Below are 16,146 nucleotides of genomic sequence, written 5' to 3'. Positions count from 1 at the left end.
TTTGAGGGTGACAGACACCCTTTAAGAGACATTGTTTGCACATACCAAATCAAAACTTGTGGTATTTTAGCTTCTCGTCGTTCTTTTTGGGGAGAATTTGCACTCAAAAAGCCCAGTAGAAAAAAACTCACTGTGAACACATCCTTGCCGTACTTTCTTGCTAAATCTTTTTGCTGAGTTTTTGGAGTATAAGCAGAGTGGCAACTCTAAGTTTTTGAGGAGTTTTGAATTTTTGAGGAGGAGGATTTGGAGAGTTTTCACTCAGTTTCTACTACAAAAATTTCTTTAAAAAAAAAAACTCAGTGTGAACATAGTGATGAGTGGATGAAGGGGAAAGGAAAGAGATCCACCACAATAGTAAAAATGTAATGCCGGTAAAACGCACACCTTCTCAGTGTCATCCTACTCACTGCGTTCACCACTCTGCTCCTTACGGTGTTAGACCATCATGCTGAACTGCCTCTTTCAACATTGTAGCACTGCTGCATCCTCTTTTGGCTGGTGATTCTCAACCTGGCTATAGGGAGGCACTGCCAGACTCTGCAGGAATTTAACTTGCTGTGTCCTGCAGAGTTTTGCTTCCTTGGTCTATCCCCTGCCAGCAGGGAATATATTAGGCAGCTACTTACTCCACATCTTGCCTGAACTTAGGTTATGTTGCAGTTAGTCTCCTATCTAGGTGCATTGTAACTTGGCTTTCCTGTTACTGACCTGACTTATTAACCCGTTCTGTCTGATCTCTCTACATCTGACCCTGGCTTCCAATTTTGAAGCTGTGCTGCCCGGCCCAACCTCTGACTTTCTGATCACGTGTATGTCTTTATCCTCTGTGCCTCGCATTTGTACCACTGACCCATTGGTCAGCTGTTGCAGGTCCGGGCACTGACTTGGGGTGGCACCTGATGACTACCCTAACGACCCAAGGCTATCCCCACTGATGGCCTTTTAGGGAGTCAGGTTCGAAGTGGTGTTTTTTAGTTGTACGGCTAAGGATTGTCTGGTCTGTACAGCGACCAGTAGACTGTGGGTGCTGTAGACTTTATTATTCCTGTTTTCTGTGTATGAGTGAGTCACATGCATAACATAGAATTAACTGAGTACCCTACATTATTTACATGTACTACTAATACTCACTTATTATAGGGTATATGCTCATTTTGTTTTTAACTTAGGTTTTGTTTGTTAAATGGCCACAGGGTGAACATGCACATTGCCCCTATACAAACTTATGCTCCTTCTCATTTCTTTGGTTTTGATCAAGTAGTAGCTGCCATATTCCCTTTAACTTGATATAGAAGAAAATTTTGAAATGGGGGTTGGAAAAAGCTGAGGCATGAGAACACGCTATAAAAAACACAGAAGGAATCACTAGAATTAAACAATCAATACTCACATATATTAGATAAAGAAGTGTATATTACTAATTATGTTCTGATACAAATCTATTAATGAAGGATATTTTACTGTTTTCTCACAGGGATATCAAGCCAGATAATATCCTGCTGGATGAACATGGTGAGTAGCCTCAATTCTGCTGTATACGTGAGAGGTCCTTCTATCTGTATGGCTTAATGTAAAATGGTTAGCTGGTTTCATGGAGATAAAACTGATCCATGGTGTAATGAAAACTGTTCGATTTTGACTATACAAGTTTTCACGCCAGACACCATGACAGAAACCAGATGGACCCCATTATAGGCGCCTTCCGGTAATTTTGCTTCTCTGCCCTTATGATGAATACAAATAGGAAATGCAGCCACGGACCAAGCCTACATAGACTAAGGTTACACCTTGACTTTTTCTATCTATCTAACTATTGTGAGATAGCGTTACCTGAGTGTGTTGGGGAACACTCTCTTGGCAAAGGGATTAAAGCACTCAGGCACGGTTTCTCACAAAAACAGTCTATTTCGGTTTATTTAGACTCATGACTGCGTCACAAACAGATTATATACATCAACGGAACACATTAACCACCGACAGTCTGTTCCAATGGCAGATACTTCTTTGCCTGTAACCCCCTTTATCTGGAGTTACCTTACAGGAGCTTCTGCTCCACAAACTGACTCCTGTCAGTCCTGGTTCCCAGGGAACCTGCCTAACTGAGATCACCATCCTTGTGACCAGGTCAATTCAGATAGACCAGACCCGCAGAAGGTTCGGTAGCTTCCCCAACACAGTAGCCATCACAGGATCTGCAGATACAGCCTCTCCGTGCGCTATTCAGGAAGTCCAGTCCCAGGCACTTCCAACACACAGGCTTTCAGTCCATAGCCTCACCAGGTGCTTCCAGGAATCCAGTCCACTCCAGGACATTCCAACACACAGGCTATCCAAGACTTCACACTCTGACCATTCAGATCCATCCACTCTCAACCATTTGACCAATCCCTGGTCACATTATGTAGCTGTAACCACCCCCATAGGTGGGAGGAGTGTGTGGTTAGTCAGTCCCGCCCAGCTCTCCGACTAAGCCTGCAAGCCTCCCTTTAAACTATACAAATACTTGTTGGACTACAGGACCCAGAACTACAATACTACAGGCTTACAGCGCAGACTCCCTCTGCGTATCCTGAGGAGCACATACAGTCACATGGGTCACTGCATCACACTATCTATCTATCTATCTATCTCATCTATTCTCTATCTTTGCACATCTAAAACCCAAACATCTGTCATTTATATTCTGCATTCTATTCAAGTATGTGTCACACTGATGGCACACACAGATGGCACCCAAACGCCCTGTGGATGTCACAAGGGCACATCGACACACGGACATGGATTGCATCGGTACTGATTTTTCCAGTAGCAGAAATATCAGGACATGTGAAGGAAGCCTAAGAGTAAGGCCAAACAAGGTGGCTGACCATATGCAACAGATACTCAATCTAACACAGTGGCCAATTGCCACATCATTTAGTATGACATTTGTGTGGCCGTTGGCCAACCAAGGTTGGGCACCATTAATTACATGGTCGGTCGCACCAAAAAGAGAGATAAATGGCTTACTCCTCTCTCCCTGTTGCGAGCATATGTACACTCAGCTGAGCCAAGGTTCATGTGTATGGGGAGATCAGGAGGGAAAAATGCTAGATGGACAGCAATCTAAAGTGAACAGCTACAATAAGGACATCCATACATGTTAAACTAGCCGGCAAAACAGTCTGATGTCATCATTACCCAATTCTTTTTTTCCAAACATAGGAATTTGGCAGCAGCTCTTTCATAGAGAACATAGGAACACATGTTTAAGCAAAGCTTTCCTGTATATTGGGGAGTCTGAAGTCATAGCCCATGATTCATTAAACAATTTCGGCAGAGTTCCAGAATAAATTGCTTTGAAAAATTGCAAAATGTTGGTGTATCTCTAACGTGTGCAAAAATGTTGTGAGTTTTCACGTTTTCATGCCAGTTTCTCCCAGCTTTGAAAAACGGTGCAGAATTGGAGTGGGACAGGGAAGCAATGGGGGCAGGGTGCCACAGATTGTCTAATTTATGTCTCTGACTAAAGTAAGATTTCTGGCGAGGTGCATGGACGTGAAAAATACTCAACAATCACTCCAGACTAATGAAGAGACTTGCACCACTTCATGAATCAGGAGTATCTGACTCCACCATGCAACCTCTTCAAGACAGTTGAGAAAATTGCCGATCTTGATGAATTGGGGCCATAGTGTTCTTCCGTCCGCAATCTAATGGGTTTAGAGACCTTACTCAGTAAAGTAACCCCAAAGGTCAAGCAGAAAAAAGTAAATATTTGTATGTTCTTTGCGGACTGATAATTTCTTCTGGTGGGCCTAAGAGACCTCAGACTGATGTGCCTTAGAACTTTGTGTAAGTCAGTATACAGAAACCGATAAGACATAAACTATAAAAGATGAACGACATTAACATAGTTGGACATCTCCAAAGAGACTTCGTGGCCTAACATGGTCTTGATCATCCACCCTTTTCACCTCACCTCTGTACAGGAGATAGTAGCAGGAAAGGCTGATCCATTATTCATGAGTATAAGCCCTGTCGTTCTGCCTTACCTTCACATAAACTTCAAGCACATGTTCACTCACCAGTAAATCATTTCCAATAGGATGTGACTTTTAGAATTTCTCAAGGTTACAGTCTGTCACAATCACATATCACATGCCATCCAGAAATAAACAGCCCTACAATATATAAAAGGACTATGATGGAGGTTTAGATGGGAGTACTGCGATTCTGCTAATTAGGTGCCTTTCTGTCACAATAGAATAAATGGATATTCAAGTAGGAGGAATCACATAGCAGTATGTTATGCCAGTTTCTGGTAGCTTTTTAACCCTGTAAAGTAACACTGAACCTAAAAAAATGAATGTATAAATTAGACAAGAAATATGGTCGTCCTCACTGTTTGCAAATGCTCATTTGTTAGGTAAAATAACCATTTGGTTTGCACAAACAGATCATTTTTCTCGGCAGCTCATTGTCCTGTGTAAACAAAATATGTGCCGTTGAGAACAATTTCAGGCTGTGTGCACTTAGTGACCTATTACAGATTGTTCAGTGTCATCTGAAGATCAGTGTGTAAACGGGATAATAAACTTCCGCCAACATCGATTAGTGCCGCCTGGCTCATGTAAGCAGACCATAAGTTTACAGCATTTTCTACATGATCATATGTAATTCACATGACTGGATGAAACGCACAGAGGCAAGAATAGTCAGTGAGCGGTGTAATTTACAGCAGTTATAAGACAATTGGTGATATTAAACAATGCAAATCAACAATGAGCCATATAACGATACAATTGTAATAGCAATTAAAGCTCTTTGATATATAACACTAATGTTCTCTTTACTAGGTGGTTACGCCCGTTCAAGGGATTTGCCACTTAAGTTCTTCTTGCAATTCTGTCCCTAGCGGGGGTCACCGCGTTTTCAAGTCTTTCTGAAGAAGTCTAGTAAAACGTGTTGAGTCTCCAACGCACCAACCCGCCCCCTCCCCACCTGATGTCCTAGCTCAGGTCAGCCCCGATACAGTATGTTATAGCTTGAAGTGATGGCCCTGCTCACTCACCGTGTCTCTCTGCAACCGCATATACACTAAATACAATATACAAAAAAATTATTATTATCTCTGCAACCACAGGCATACTCCTCTGGTCTGGTTGCTGTTTCCTCACAGGTATTTGTTGCTTGACCGTTAGCGGACATCTCCTGAGCCTGGGGTAGGAAGGACTGGGTCTCGACTCTTGACCTCTTGATGAGAGTTGTCTGGTGCCTGGAACTTCACCGGCATAGGGTGCAGGTTCTGGTTTTGACAGGCATAGTCTCGACAAGCATATTTCGGAACTCTGGGTCTTGAGTGGCACAGTCTGGATTCTGGGTCTCACCGGACATCGTCTGGACTTTGTCTGGTGATGACCAGCACATTCATGGCTTAGGCATTCCGCTGAGTCCTGTCACACTGGCTTTGGTGCTATCCCTGGTCCATCTCTGCTGCACTCTCCTTCTTGGTGCCAAATATCTAAGTGGTTTGGCACATTGGGCTTTTATATCCAGGAATTCTGTCATGTGAGTCACCTGATCAGGTCCAGCACAAGAACTTGCTGCTCCTGCAATTCTTCTGGTACAAATTGGTTCCACCTGTCTTCGCCCGGCCAGCAGATGGCGGTCTTTCATCACTAATGTCACATCACATAAAGGTTCTTTAAGGGTATCACTGCTTCCTCCTACACATGTAAAATTATGGACATTGTAACCCTGGTGTATGCAAATTGTCTCTTCAGGGAGGAAGAGGACTAGAACTCTAGTGCCACCTATTGGAAGTAGCAATCCTAACAGTCAATGTCGAACCTTTAATGAGCCTTGTCACATGACTTAGGATAATAGCCAAACCAGAATCTCAATTTGCAGACACTGTGTTTCGGGGTACTGCCCCTCGTCAGTGCAAAGTGGAGATCTGGTTTGGCTGATTGAGAGGCGTCTGACCTGGATCCAAGAAGTATTGTTTCTCCTTGCGGAGAGTGACATGATAAGCATGTCGAGGTGAGGAGACTTAAAGCCGCAATGCTCCTCTGGGAAATATGCATATTGTCTCTTCAGAGAGGAAGAGGACTAGAATTCTAGTGCCACCTATTGGAAGTAGCAATCCTAACAGTCAATGTCGACCCTTTAACGAGCCTTGTCACATGACTTGGAGCATTGCGGCTTTAAGTCTCCTCCTCTCGACATGCTTATCATGTCACTCTCCGCAAGGAGAACCGATAGTTCTTGGATCCCGGCACAGACGCCTCTCAATCAGCCAAACCAGATCTCCACTTTGCACTGACGAGGGGCAGTACCCCAAAACACAGTGTCTGCAAATTGAGATTCTGGTTTGGCTATTATCCTAAGTCATGTGACAGGGCTCGCTAAAGGGTCGACATTGACTGCTAAAATTGCTACTTCCAATAGGTGGCACTAGAGTTCTAGTCCTCTTCCTCTCTGAAGAGACAATTTGCATATTTCCCAGAGGATCATTGCGGCTTTAAGTCTCCTCACTGCAATATGCTTATCATGTCACTCTCCGCAAGGAGAAACGATACTTCTTGGATCCTAACCCTGGTGTAAAAATACTCAAAGATTCTAAGATACAGTATGTGCAAAATATAAAATGTCAATAAAAAGACAAAGACCCAAATTATCTGGCCAAACAACAACCTGCAAAATACAGTAAAAGTGTCAGTTTGTCTTTGTTCATGACAAGGTTCATATTAGTATTAGTCACTGTCAATTTATTTATACATTTCCAAAAGAAATAGATTAACAGAAAATATACTCCAGAATAGCTTTTTCATAGAGAAAACAATTATTTACTCCCCTTTATCACCTCCCTTTTCTTCAAAAATAAAGAAATAAAAAAAAGCTAATTTAGTATTGTACGACACGTGAGAACATTCCAAACTATTAAAATATAAAATAATTAAACTTGTACAGTAAATGGTCTAAAGAAAAGAGTGAAATGTAATTGCATGTGTTCCCCATTTCACTCCACTTCAATTTTTGTCCTGGTTTTCAGTAAACTGGTAAGACTACAAGTTGTCCTGCAAAAAAACAGCCCTCGTATGGCGATGAAAACAAACAAAAACTGAAAAAAAAGATATGGCTCTTAGATCAAGGAAAAGCCCAAAAATGAAAATTGCCTTCATCCTAATAGGAATCTTTCACTGGGTTTTTATTACCCCATCTGAGAGCAGCATGATATGGTTGCAGAGACTCTGTTCCCAGCGATGTGTCACTTACTGGACTGCTTACTGCAGTTTTGATAAAATTATTGTTTTCTCCGCTGCAGATCTAGCAGTTTTCTGAATGCTGAGCTCTGCATAACCCCGCCCACACCACTGATTGGAGGCTTACATTTTGCATAGGCAGAAAGCTACCAATCAGTGGTGGAGGCGGAGTTATACAGAGCTCATGAATATAGAGGACTACACAGCAGGTTTACTAGTCCTCTAGTGATAATCTCCTGCTGATAAAACAATGATTTTTATCTAATGTACAAATGGCAGCCCAGAAAAGTGACACATCTCTGGAATCAGGGTTTTTCTCTCTACATTATCAGATTAGAAACCTGGTTACAGATTTCAATTAAGGAGCTAATATCCACAAACCTTTCCTCAAACAGAAAAAAACAGCTAGGAAAAAATATTTTGACATTTCCTAAAAATACCTTATGCACCACAAAATACTTCCTGTACCATTTTTCTGGCCATCAACATGTGGAAATATTGTATTCCATCCATCATCTGATCCATCTAGCGATGGAGTCTATGTGCAGGGAATACAGTTAGGGCCAGAAATATTTGGACAGTGACACAAGTTTTGTTATTTTAGCTGTTTACAAAAACATGTTCAGAAATACAATTATATATATATAATATGGGCTGAAAGTGCACACTCCCAGCTGCAATATGATAGTTTCCACATCCAAATCGGAGAAAGGGTTTAGGAATCATAGCTCTGTAATGCATAGCGTCCTCTTTTTCAAGGGACCAAAAGTAATTGGACAATGGACTCTAAGGGCTGCAATTAACTCTGAAGGCGTCTCCCTCGTTAACCTGTAATCAATGAAGTAGTTAAAAGGTCAGGGGTGGATTCCAGGTGTGTGGTTTTACATTTGGAAGCTGTTGCTGTGAGCAGACAACATGCGGTCAAAGGAACTCTCAATTGAGGTGAAGCAGAACATCCTGAGGCTGAAAAAAAAGAAAAAATTCATCAGAGAGATAGCAGACATGCTTGGAGTAGCAAAATCAACAGTTGGGTACATTCTGAGAAAAAAGGAATTGACTGGTGAGCTTGGGAACTCAAAAAGGCCTGGGCGTCCACGGATGACAACAGTGGTGGATGATCCCCGCATACTTAATTTGGTGAAGAAGAACCCGTTCACAACATCAACTGAAGTCCAGAACACTCTCAGTGAAGTAGGTGTATCTGTCTCTAAGTCAACAGTAAAGAGAAGACTCCATGACAGTAAATACAAAGGGTTCACATCTAGATGCAAACCATTCATCAATACCAAAAATAGACAGGCCAGAGTTAAATTTGCAGAAAAACACCTCAAGAAGCCAGCTCAGTTCTGGAAAAGTATTCTATGGACAGATGAGACAAAGATCAACCTGTACCAGAATGATGGGAAGAAAAAAGTTTGGAGAAGAAAGGGAACGGCACATGATCCAAGGCACACCACATCCTCTGTAAAACATGGTGGAGGCAACGTGATGGCATGGGCATGCATGGCTTTCAATGGCACTGGGTCACTTGTGTTTATTGATGACATAAGAGCAGACAAGAGTAGCCGGATGAATTCTGAAGTGTACCGGGATATACTTTCAGCCCAGATTCAGCCAAATGCTGCAAAGTTGATTGGACGGCGCTTCATAGTACAAATGGACAATGACCCCAAGCATACAGCCAAAGCTACCCAGGAGTTCATGAGTGCCAAAAAGTGGCACATTCTGCAATGGCCAAGTCAATCTCCAGATCTAAACCCATTTGAGCATGCATTTCACTTGCTCAAATCCAGACTTAAGACGGAAAGACCCACAAACAAGCAAGACCTGAAGGCTGCGGCTGCAAAGGCCTGGCAAAGCAGTAAGAAGGAGGAAACCCAGCGTTTGGTGATGTCCATGGGTTCCAGACATAAGGCAGTGATTGCCTCCAAAGGATTTGCAACAAAATATTGAAAATAAAAATATTTTGTTTGGGTTATGTTTATTTGTCCAATTACTTTTGACCTCCTAAAATGTGGAGTGTTTGTAAAGAAATGTGTACAAGTCCTACATTTTCTATCAGATATTTTTGTTCAACCCTTCAAATTAAACATTACAATCTGCACTTGAATTCTGTTGTAGAGGTTTCATTTCAAATCCAATGTGGTGGCATGCAGAGCCCAACTCGCGAAAATTGTGTCACTGTCCAAATATTTCTGGCCCTAACTGTATATGACTCTTCTTCATTGTTAGAGAAGGAAGGCTCAGTTTTTATCTTCTCATCGTGTCAAGGTTTTCCTTCTCACTGACTGCACTTTCTTGTAATGTGTAATTGTGACCCAGTGATCCTGATGTGCAGCAAAGCATTCATTTCTGGGAATTACGCTTTTGTAAAAAATATTAATGGTTTGTTAATATATGACAGGGCGATTTCGCTGACCCAAGACGTTCATCCAGATGCTTCTGCCGCACTGTAAAGGGGCTACAGACTTTAATATTTCACGAGCCTCTGCGTCTGGCTCCTTACTGACCCTTTTTCTTGCTGTTCACTCATGTGTTAGAAACTTCTTGATTTACTTTGGGCGCTAATGATGTGTGAAGCTTTACAGAATGGCTGTGCTTTATCGAAAAGCTTATGTAACTCTGAACTCTCAGATCTAGGAAAGTAGAAAAGAGACAAAGTCTAGGAAAAGGTCAGGTCATCACATTAGTGCCATTTTAATTGTCCAATTATATCACCGAAGGTAACGTTAGCAAAAGAAAGAATAAACTAAATGTTCCATGCACTTATAGGGGTATTACAGCCATACTTGTTGGAGACATGAGTTTGTAGCATTACTAATATATAGGTTCTCCTCCTGCGCTATTTATTAGAGCCCAAGTTGACGGCATGAGACTCTCAAAGCCTCTGAACTCAGTTATTGGCCCCTCTTGAGAGGAGGGTACTTGTTGTGAATTCTGTGGTCGAGCTCCCTCCTGTGGTCATGAGTGGTACTTCGGCTGGTTCTGTCTATGAGCTTCCTCTGGTGGATGTGAGTGGGGCTGCGGCTTCTGAGTTTCCTTCCTCAGGTGACGAGGTTAAGTCGTTAGGTGCTGCTCTATTTAACTCCACCTAGTTCTTTGTTCCTTGCCTCCAGTCAATGTTCCAGTATTGGTCTTGCTCTCTCCTGGATCGTCTTGTGGCCTGTCTGCCCTGCATAAGCTAAGTTCTGCTTGTGTTACTTTTGTTTGCTATTTTTGTCCAGCTTGCTATTTTGGTTTGTCTTGCTTGCTGGAAGCTCTGGGACGCAGAGGAAGCACCTCCGTACCATTAGTCGGTGCTGAGGGTCTTTTTGCGCCCTCTGCGTGGTTGTTTGTAGGTTTTTGTGCTGACCGCAAAGCTATCTTTCCTATCCTCGGTCTATTCAGTAAGTCGGGCCTCACTTTGCTAAAATCTATTTAATCTCTGTGTTTGTATTTTCATCTTTACTCACAGTCATTATATGTGGGGGGCTGCCTTTTCCTTTGGGGAATTTCTCTGAGGCAAGGTAGGCTTATTTTTCTATCTTCAGGGCTAGCTAGTTTCTTAGGCTGTGCCGAGGCGCCTAGGTCTGGTCAGGAGCGCTCCACGGCTACTTCTAGTGTGGTGTGATAGGATTAGGGATTGCGGTCAGCAGAGTTCCCACGTCTCAGAGCTCGTCCTATGTTATTAGTAACTATCAGGTCATTTTCTGTGCTCTTAACCACCAGGTCCATTGTGTTTCTGAACCACCAGTTCATAACAGTACTGGAGGCCCAAAGTACTAATGCTTCTCAATAAAGGGAAAAGAGAAGTTCTGAGACCATTTTTTTTTCTCTGCACTGTGTTTTGTCTTTCTTTTCCCTTAGACATTTGGGTGGTTCAGGACACAGGTGTAGTGATGGACATGAAAGGTCTGTTTTCTTGTGTGGATCATCTCGCTGCAAGAGTACAAAATATTCAAGACATTGTGGTTCAGAAATCTATGTTAGAACCTAGAATTCCTATTCCTGACTTATTTTCTGGAGATAGAGCTAAGTTTCTGAATTTCAAAAATAATTGTAAACTGTTTCTGGCTTTGAAACCCCGCTCCTCTGGTGACCCAGTTCAACAAGTTAAGATCATTATTTCTTTATTATGTGGCGACCCTCAAGACTGGGCATTTTCCCTTGCTCCAGGAGATCCTGCATTATGCGATATTGATGCTTTTTTTCTGGCGCTCGGATTGCTGTATGATGAACCTAATTCAGTGGATCAGGCAGAGAAAAATTTGCTGGCTCTGTGTCAGGGTCAGGATGAGGTAGAGATATAGTGTCAGAAGTTTAGGAAGTGGTCTGTGCTCACTCAATGGAATGAATGTGCGCTGGCAGCAATTTTCAGAAAGGGTCTCTCTGAAGCCCTTAAGGATGTCATGGTGGGATTTCCTATGCCTGCTGGTCTGAATGAGTCTATGTCTTTGGCCATTCAGATCGATCGACGCTTACGTGAGCGTAAAAATGTGCACCATTTGGCGGTATTATCTGAGCATAAACCTGAGCCTATGCAATGTGATAGGACTTTGACCAGAGCTGAACGGCAAGAACACAGACGTTGGAATGGGCTGTGTTTTTATTGTGGTGATTCCACTCATGCTATCTCCGATTGTCCTAAGCGCACTAAGCGGTTCGCTAGGTCTGCCACCATTGATACGGTACAGTCGAAATTTCTTTTGTCTGTTACTTTGATCTGCTCTTTGTCATCCTATTCTGTCATGGCATTTGTGGATTCAGGCGCTGCCCTGAATTTGATGGACTTGGAGTTTGCTAGGCGCTGTGGGTATTTCTTGGAGCCCTTGCAGTATCCTATTCCATTGAGAGGAATTGATGCTACGCCTTTGGCCAAGAATAAGCCTCAGTACTGGACCCAACTCCTGCGCATCAGGAGGATATTCGCTTTTTGGTGTTGCATAATCTGCATGATGTGGTCGTGTTGGGGTTGCCATGGCTACAAGTCCATAACCCAGTATTGGATTGGAAATCTATGTCTGTGTCCAGCTGGGGTTGTCAGGGGGTACATGGTGATGTTCCAGTTCTGTCTATTTCATCATCCACCCCTTCTGAGGTCCCAGAGTTCTTGTCGGATTACCGGGATGTATTTGATGAGCCCAAGTCCAGTGCCCTACCTCCGCATAGGGATTGCGATTGTGCTATCGATTTGATTCCTGGTAGTAAGTTTCCTAAGGGTCGACTGTTTAATTTGTCTGTGCCTGAGCACACCGCTATGCGGAGTTACGTAAAGGAATCCTTGGAGAAGGGTCATATTCGCCCGTCGTCGTCGCCATTGGGAGCAGGGTTCTTTTTTGTGGCCAAGAAGGATGGTTCGTTGAGACCTTGTATTGATTACCGCCTTCTAAATAAAATCACAGTCAAATTTCAGTACCCCTTGCTGCTGCTGTGTGATTTGTTTGCTCGGATTAAGGGGGCTAGTTGGTTCACCAAGATAGATCTTCGTGGTGCGTATAATCTTGTGCGTATTAAACAGAGCGATGAATGGAAAACTGCATTTAATACGCCCGAGGGCCATTTTGAGTACCTGGTTATGCCATTCGGGCTTTCCAATGCTCCATCAGTATTTCAGTCCTTTATGCATGACATCTTCCGAGAGTACCTGGATAAATTCCTGATTGTATACTTGGATGATATTTTGGTCTTCTCGGATGATTGGGAGTCTCACGTGAAGCAGGTTAGAATGGTGTTCCAGGTCCTGCGTGCGAATTCTTTGTTTGTGAAGGGGTCAAAGTGTCTCTTTGGTGTTCAGAAGGTTTCATTTTTGGGTTTTATTTTTTCCCCTTCTACTATCGAGATGGACCCTGTTAAGGTTCAGGCCATTTATGATTGGACTCAGCCGACATCTCTGAAGAGTCTGCAAAAGTTCCTGGGCTTTGCTAATTTTTATCGTCGCTTCATCAATAATTTTTCTAGTATTGCTAAATCGTTGACTGATTTAACCAAAAAGGGTGCTGATGTGGTCAATTGGTCTTCTGCTGCTGTAGAAGCTTTTCAGGAGTTGAAGCGTCGTTTTTCTTCTGCCCCTGTGTTGTGCCAGCCAGATGTTTCGCTCCCGTTCCAGGTCGAGGTTGATGCTTCTGAAATTGGAGCAGGGGCTGTTTTGTCGCAAAGAAGTTCTGATGGCTTGGTGATGAAACCATGTGCCTTCTTATCCAGGAAGTTTTCGCCTGCTAAGCGTAATTATGATGTTGGCAATCGAGAGTTGTTGGCCATGAAGTGGGCATTTGAGGAGTGGCGTCATTGGCTTGAAGGAGCTAAGCATCGCGTGGTGGTCTTGACTGATCACAAGAACTTGACTTATCTCGAGTCTGCCAAACGGTTGAATCCTAGATAGGCTCGTTGGTTGCTGTTTTTCTCCCGTTTTGACTTTGTGGTTTCGTACCTTCCGGGCTCTAAGAATGTGAAGGCGGATGCCCTGTCTAGGAGTTTTGTGCCCGACTCTCCGGGTTTGCCTGAGCCGGATGGTATTCTCAAAGAGGGGGTAATTTTGTCTGCCATCTCCCCTGATTTGCGGCGGGTGCTGCAAAAATTTCAGGCTAATAGACCTGACCGTTGCCCAGCAGAGAAACTGTTTGTCCCTGAAAAATGGACGAGTAGAGTTATCTCTGAGGTTCATTGTTCGGTGTTGGCTGGTCATCCTGGAATCTTTGGTACCAGAGATTTGGTGGCTAGATCCTTTTGGTGGCCGTCTCTGTCGCGGGATGTGCGTTCGTTTGTGCAGTCCTGTGGGATTTGTGCTCGGGCTAAGCCCTGCTGTTCTCGTGCCAGTGGGTTGCTTTTGCCCTTGCCAGTCCAGAAGAGGCCCTGGACACATCTCTATGGATTTTATTTCGGATCTCACCGTCTCTCAAAAGATGTCGGTCATTTGGGTGGTTTGTGATCGCTTCTCTAAGATGGTCCATTTTGTCCCCTTGTCTAAATTGCCTTCCTCCTCTGATTTGGTGCCATTGTTTTTCCAGCATGTGGTTCGTTTACATGGCATTCCGGAGAACATAGTTTCTGACAGAGGTTCCCAGTTTGTTTCGAGGTTTTGGCGAGCCTTTTGTGCTAGGATGGGCATTGATTTGTCTTTTTCCTCGGCTTTCCATCCTCAGACAAATGGCCAAACTGAACGAACCAATCAGACCTTGGAAACATATCTGAGATGTTTTGTTTCTGCTGATCAGGATGATTGGGTGTCCTTTTTGCCTTTGGCTGAGTTCGCCCTTAATAATCGGGCCAGCTCGGCTACTTTGGTTTCGCCGTTTTTCTGCAATTCTGGTTTCCATCCTCGTTTCTCTTCAGGGCAGGTTGAGTCTTCGGACTGTCCTGGTGTGGATACTGTGGTGGATAGGTTGCAGCAGATTTGGACTCATGTAGTGGACAATTTGACATTGTCCCAGGAGAAGGCTCAACGTTTTGCTAACCGTAGGCGCTGTGTGGGTCCCCGACTTCGTGTTGTGGATTTGGTTTGGTTGTCGTCTTGTTATATTCCTATGAAAGTTTCCTCTCCTAAGTTTAAGCCTCGTTTCATTGGTCCGTACAGGATTTCTGAGGTTCTTAATCCTGTGTCTTTTTGTTTGACCCTTCCAGCTTCTTTTTCCATCCATAATGTATTCCATAGGTCATTGTTGCGGAGATACGTGGCACCTGTGGTTCCATCCGTTGATCCTCCTGCCCCGGTTTTGGTTGAGGGGGAGTTGGAGTATATAGTGGAGAAGATTTTGGATTCTCGTATTTCAAGACGGAAACTCCAGTACCTGGTTAAGTGGAAGGGTTATGGTCAGGAAGATAATTCCTGGGTCTTTGCCTCTGATGTTCATGCTGCCGATCTGGTTCGTGCCTTTCATTTGGCTCATCCTGGTCGGCCTGGGGGCTCTGGTGAGGGTTCGGTGACCCCTCCTCAAGGGGGGTTAACTGTTGTGAATTCTGTGGTCGAGCTCCCTCCTGTGGTCATGAGTGGTACTTCGGCTGGTTCTGTCAATGAGCTTCCTCTGGTGGATGTGAGTGGGGCTGCGGCTTCTGAGTTTCCTTCCTCAGGTGACGAGGTTAAGTCGTTAGGTGCTGCTCTATTTAACTCCACCTAGTTCTTTGTTCCTTGCCTCCAGTCAATGTTCCAGTATTGGTCTTGCTCTCTCCTGGATCGTCTTGTGGCCTGTCTGCCCTGCATAAGCTAAGTTCTGCTTGTGTTACTTTTGTTTGCTATTTTTGTCCAGCTTGCTATTTTGGTTTGTCTTGCTTGCTGGAAGCTCTGGGACGCAGAGGAAGCACCTCCGTACCATTAGTCGGTGCTGAGGGTCTTTTTGCGCCCTCTGCGTGGTTGTTTGTAGGTTTTTGTGCTGACCGCAAAGCTATCTTTCCTATCCTCGGTCTATTCAGTAAGTCGGGCCTCACTTTGCTAAAATCTATTTAATCTCTGTGTTTGTATTTTCATCTTTACTCACAGTCATTATATGTGGGGGGCTGCCTTTTCCTTTGGGGAATTTCTCTGAGGCAAGGTAGGCTTATTTTTCTATCTTCAGGGCTAGCTAGTTTCTTAGGCTGTGCCGAGGCGCCTAGGTCTGGTCAGGAGCGCTCCACGGCTACTTCTAGTGTGGTGTGATAGGATTAGGGATTGCGGTCAGCAGAGTTCCCACGTCTCAGAGCTTGCCCTATGTTATTAGTAACTATCAGGTCATTTTCTGTGCTCTTAACCACCAGGTCCATTGTGGTTCTAAATCACCAGTTCATAACAGGTACTGTAATGATTCAGACCGGGTTTTGGGTCTTGTCTCTCCTTTACCGGTCTGGTCATGTCAGGGGTTTACTTTCTCTGCCTCGTTCTGGTGTCGGGTCTGCTATTTCTCTGCACTGCATCCTGCAGGCAGTGTCAGTTATATTTCCTGCCTACGGC

At 43.8% G+C, this 16,146-nt stretch overlaps 1 protein-coding gene across 1 annotated transcript in view; it reads left to right on the top strand.

Moving 5' to 3' along the window:
• Positions 1 to 16,146, top strand: part of STK32B (serine/threonine kinase 32B) — a 298,021-nt gene that overhangs the window by 146,806 nt on the left and 135,069 nt on the right. The window contains exon 5 of the mRNA XM_069744831.1: positions 1,478 to 1,515. Coding sequence (XP_069600932.1) covers positions 1,478 to 1,515 — 38 coding nt within the window. The remainder of the gene's footprint in view (positions 1 to 1,477; positions 1,516 to 16,146) is intronic.

This window comes from Ranitomeya imitator, chromosome 1 (genome assembly GCF_032444005.1).
Source record: "Ranitomeya imitator isolate aRanImi1 chromosome 1, aRanImi1.pri, whole genome shotgun sequence".
In the NCBI taxonomy this organism is placed as follows: domain Eukaryota; kingdom Metazoa; phylum Chordata; class Amphibia; order Anura; family Dendrobatidae; genus Ranitomeya; species Ranitomeya imitator.
Note: the sequence above shows the minus strand (reverse complement) of the source record. Positions and strands in the feature narration are given on the sequence as shown.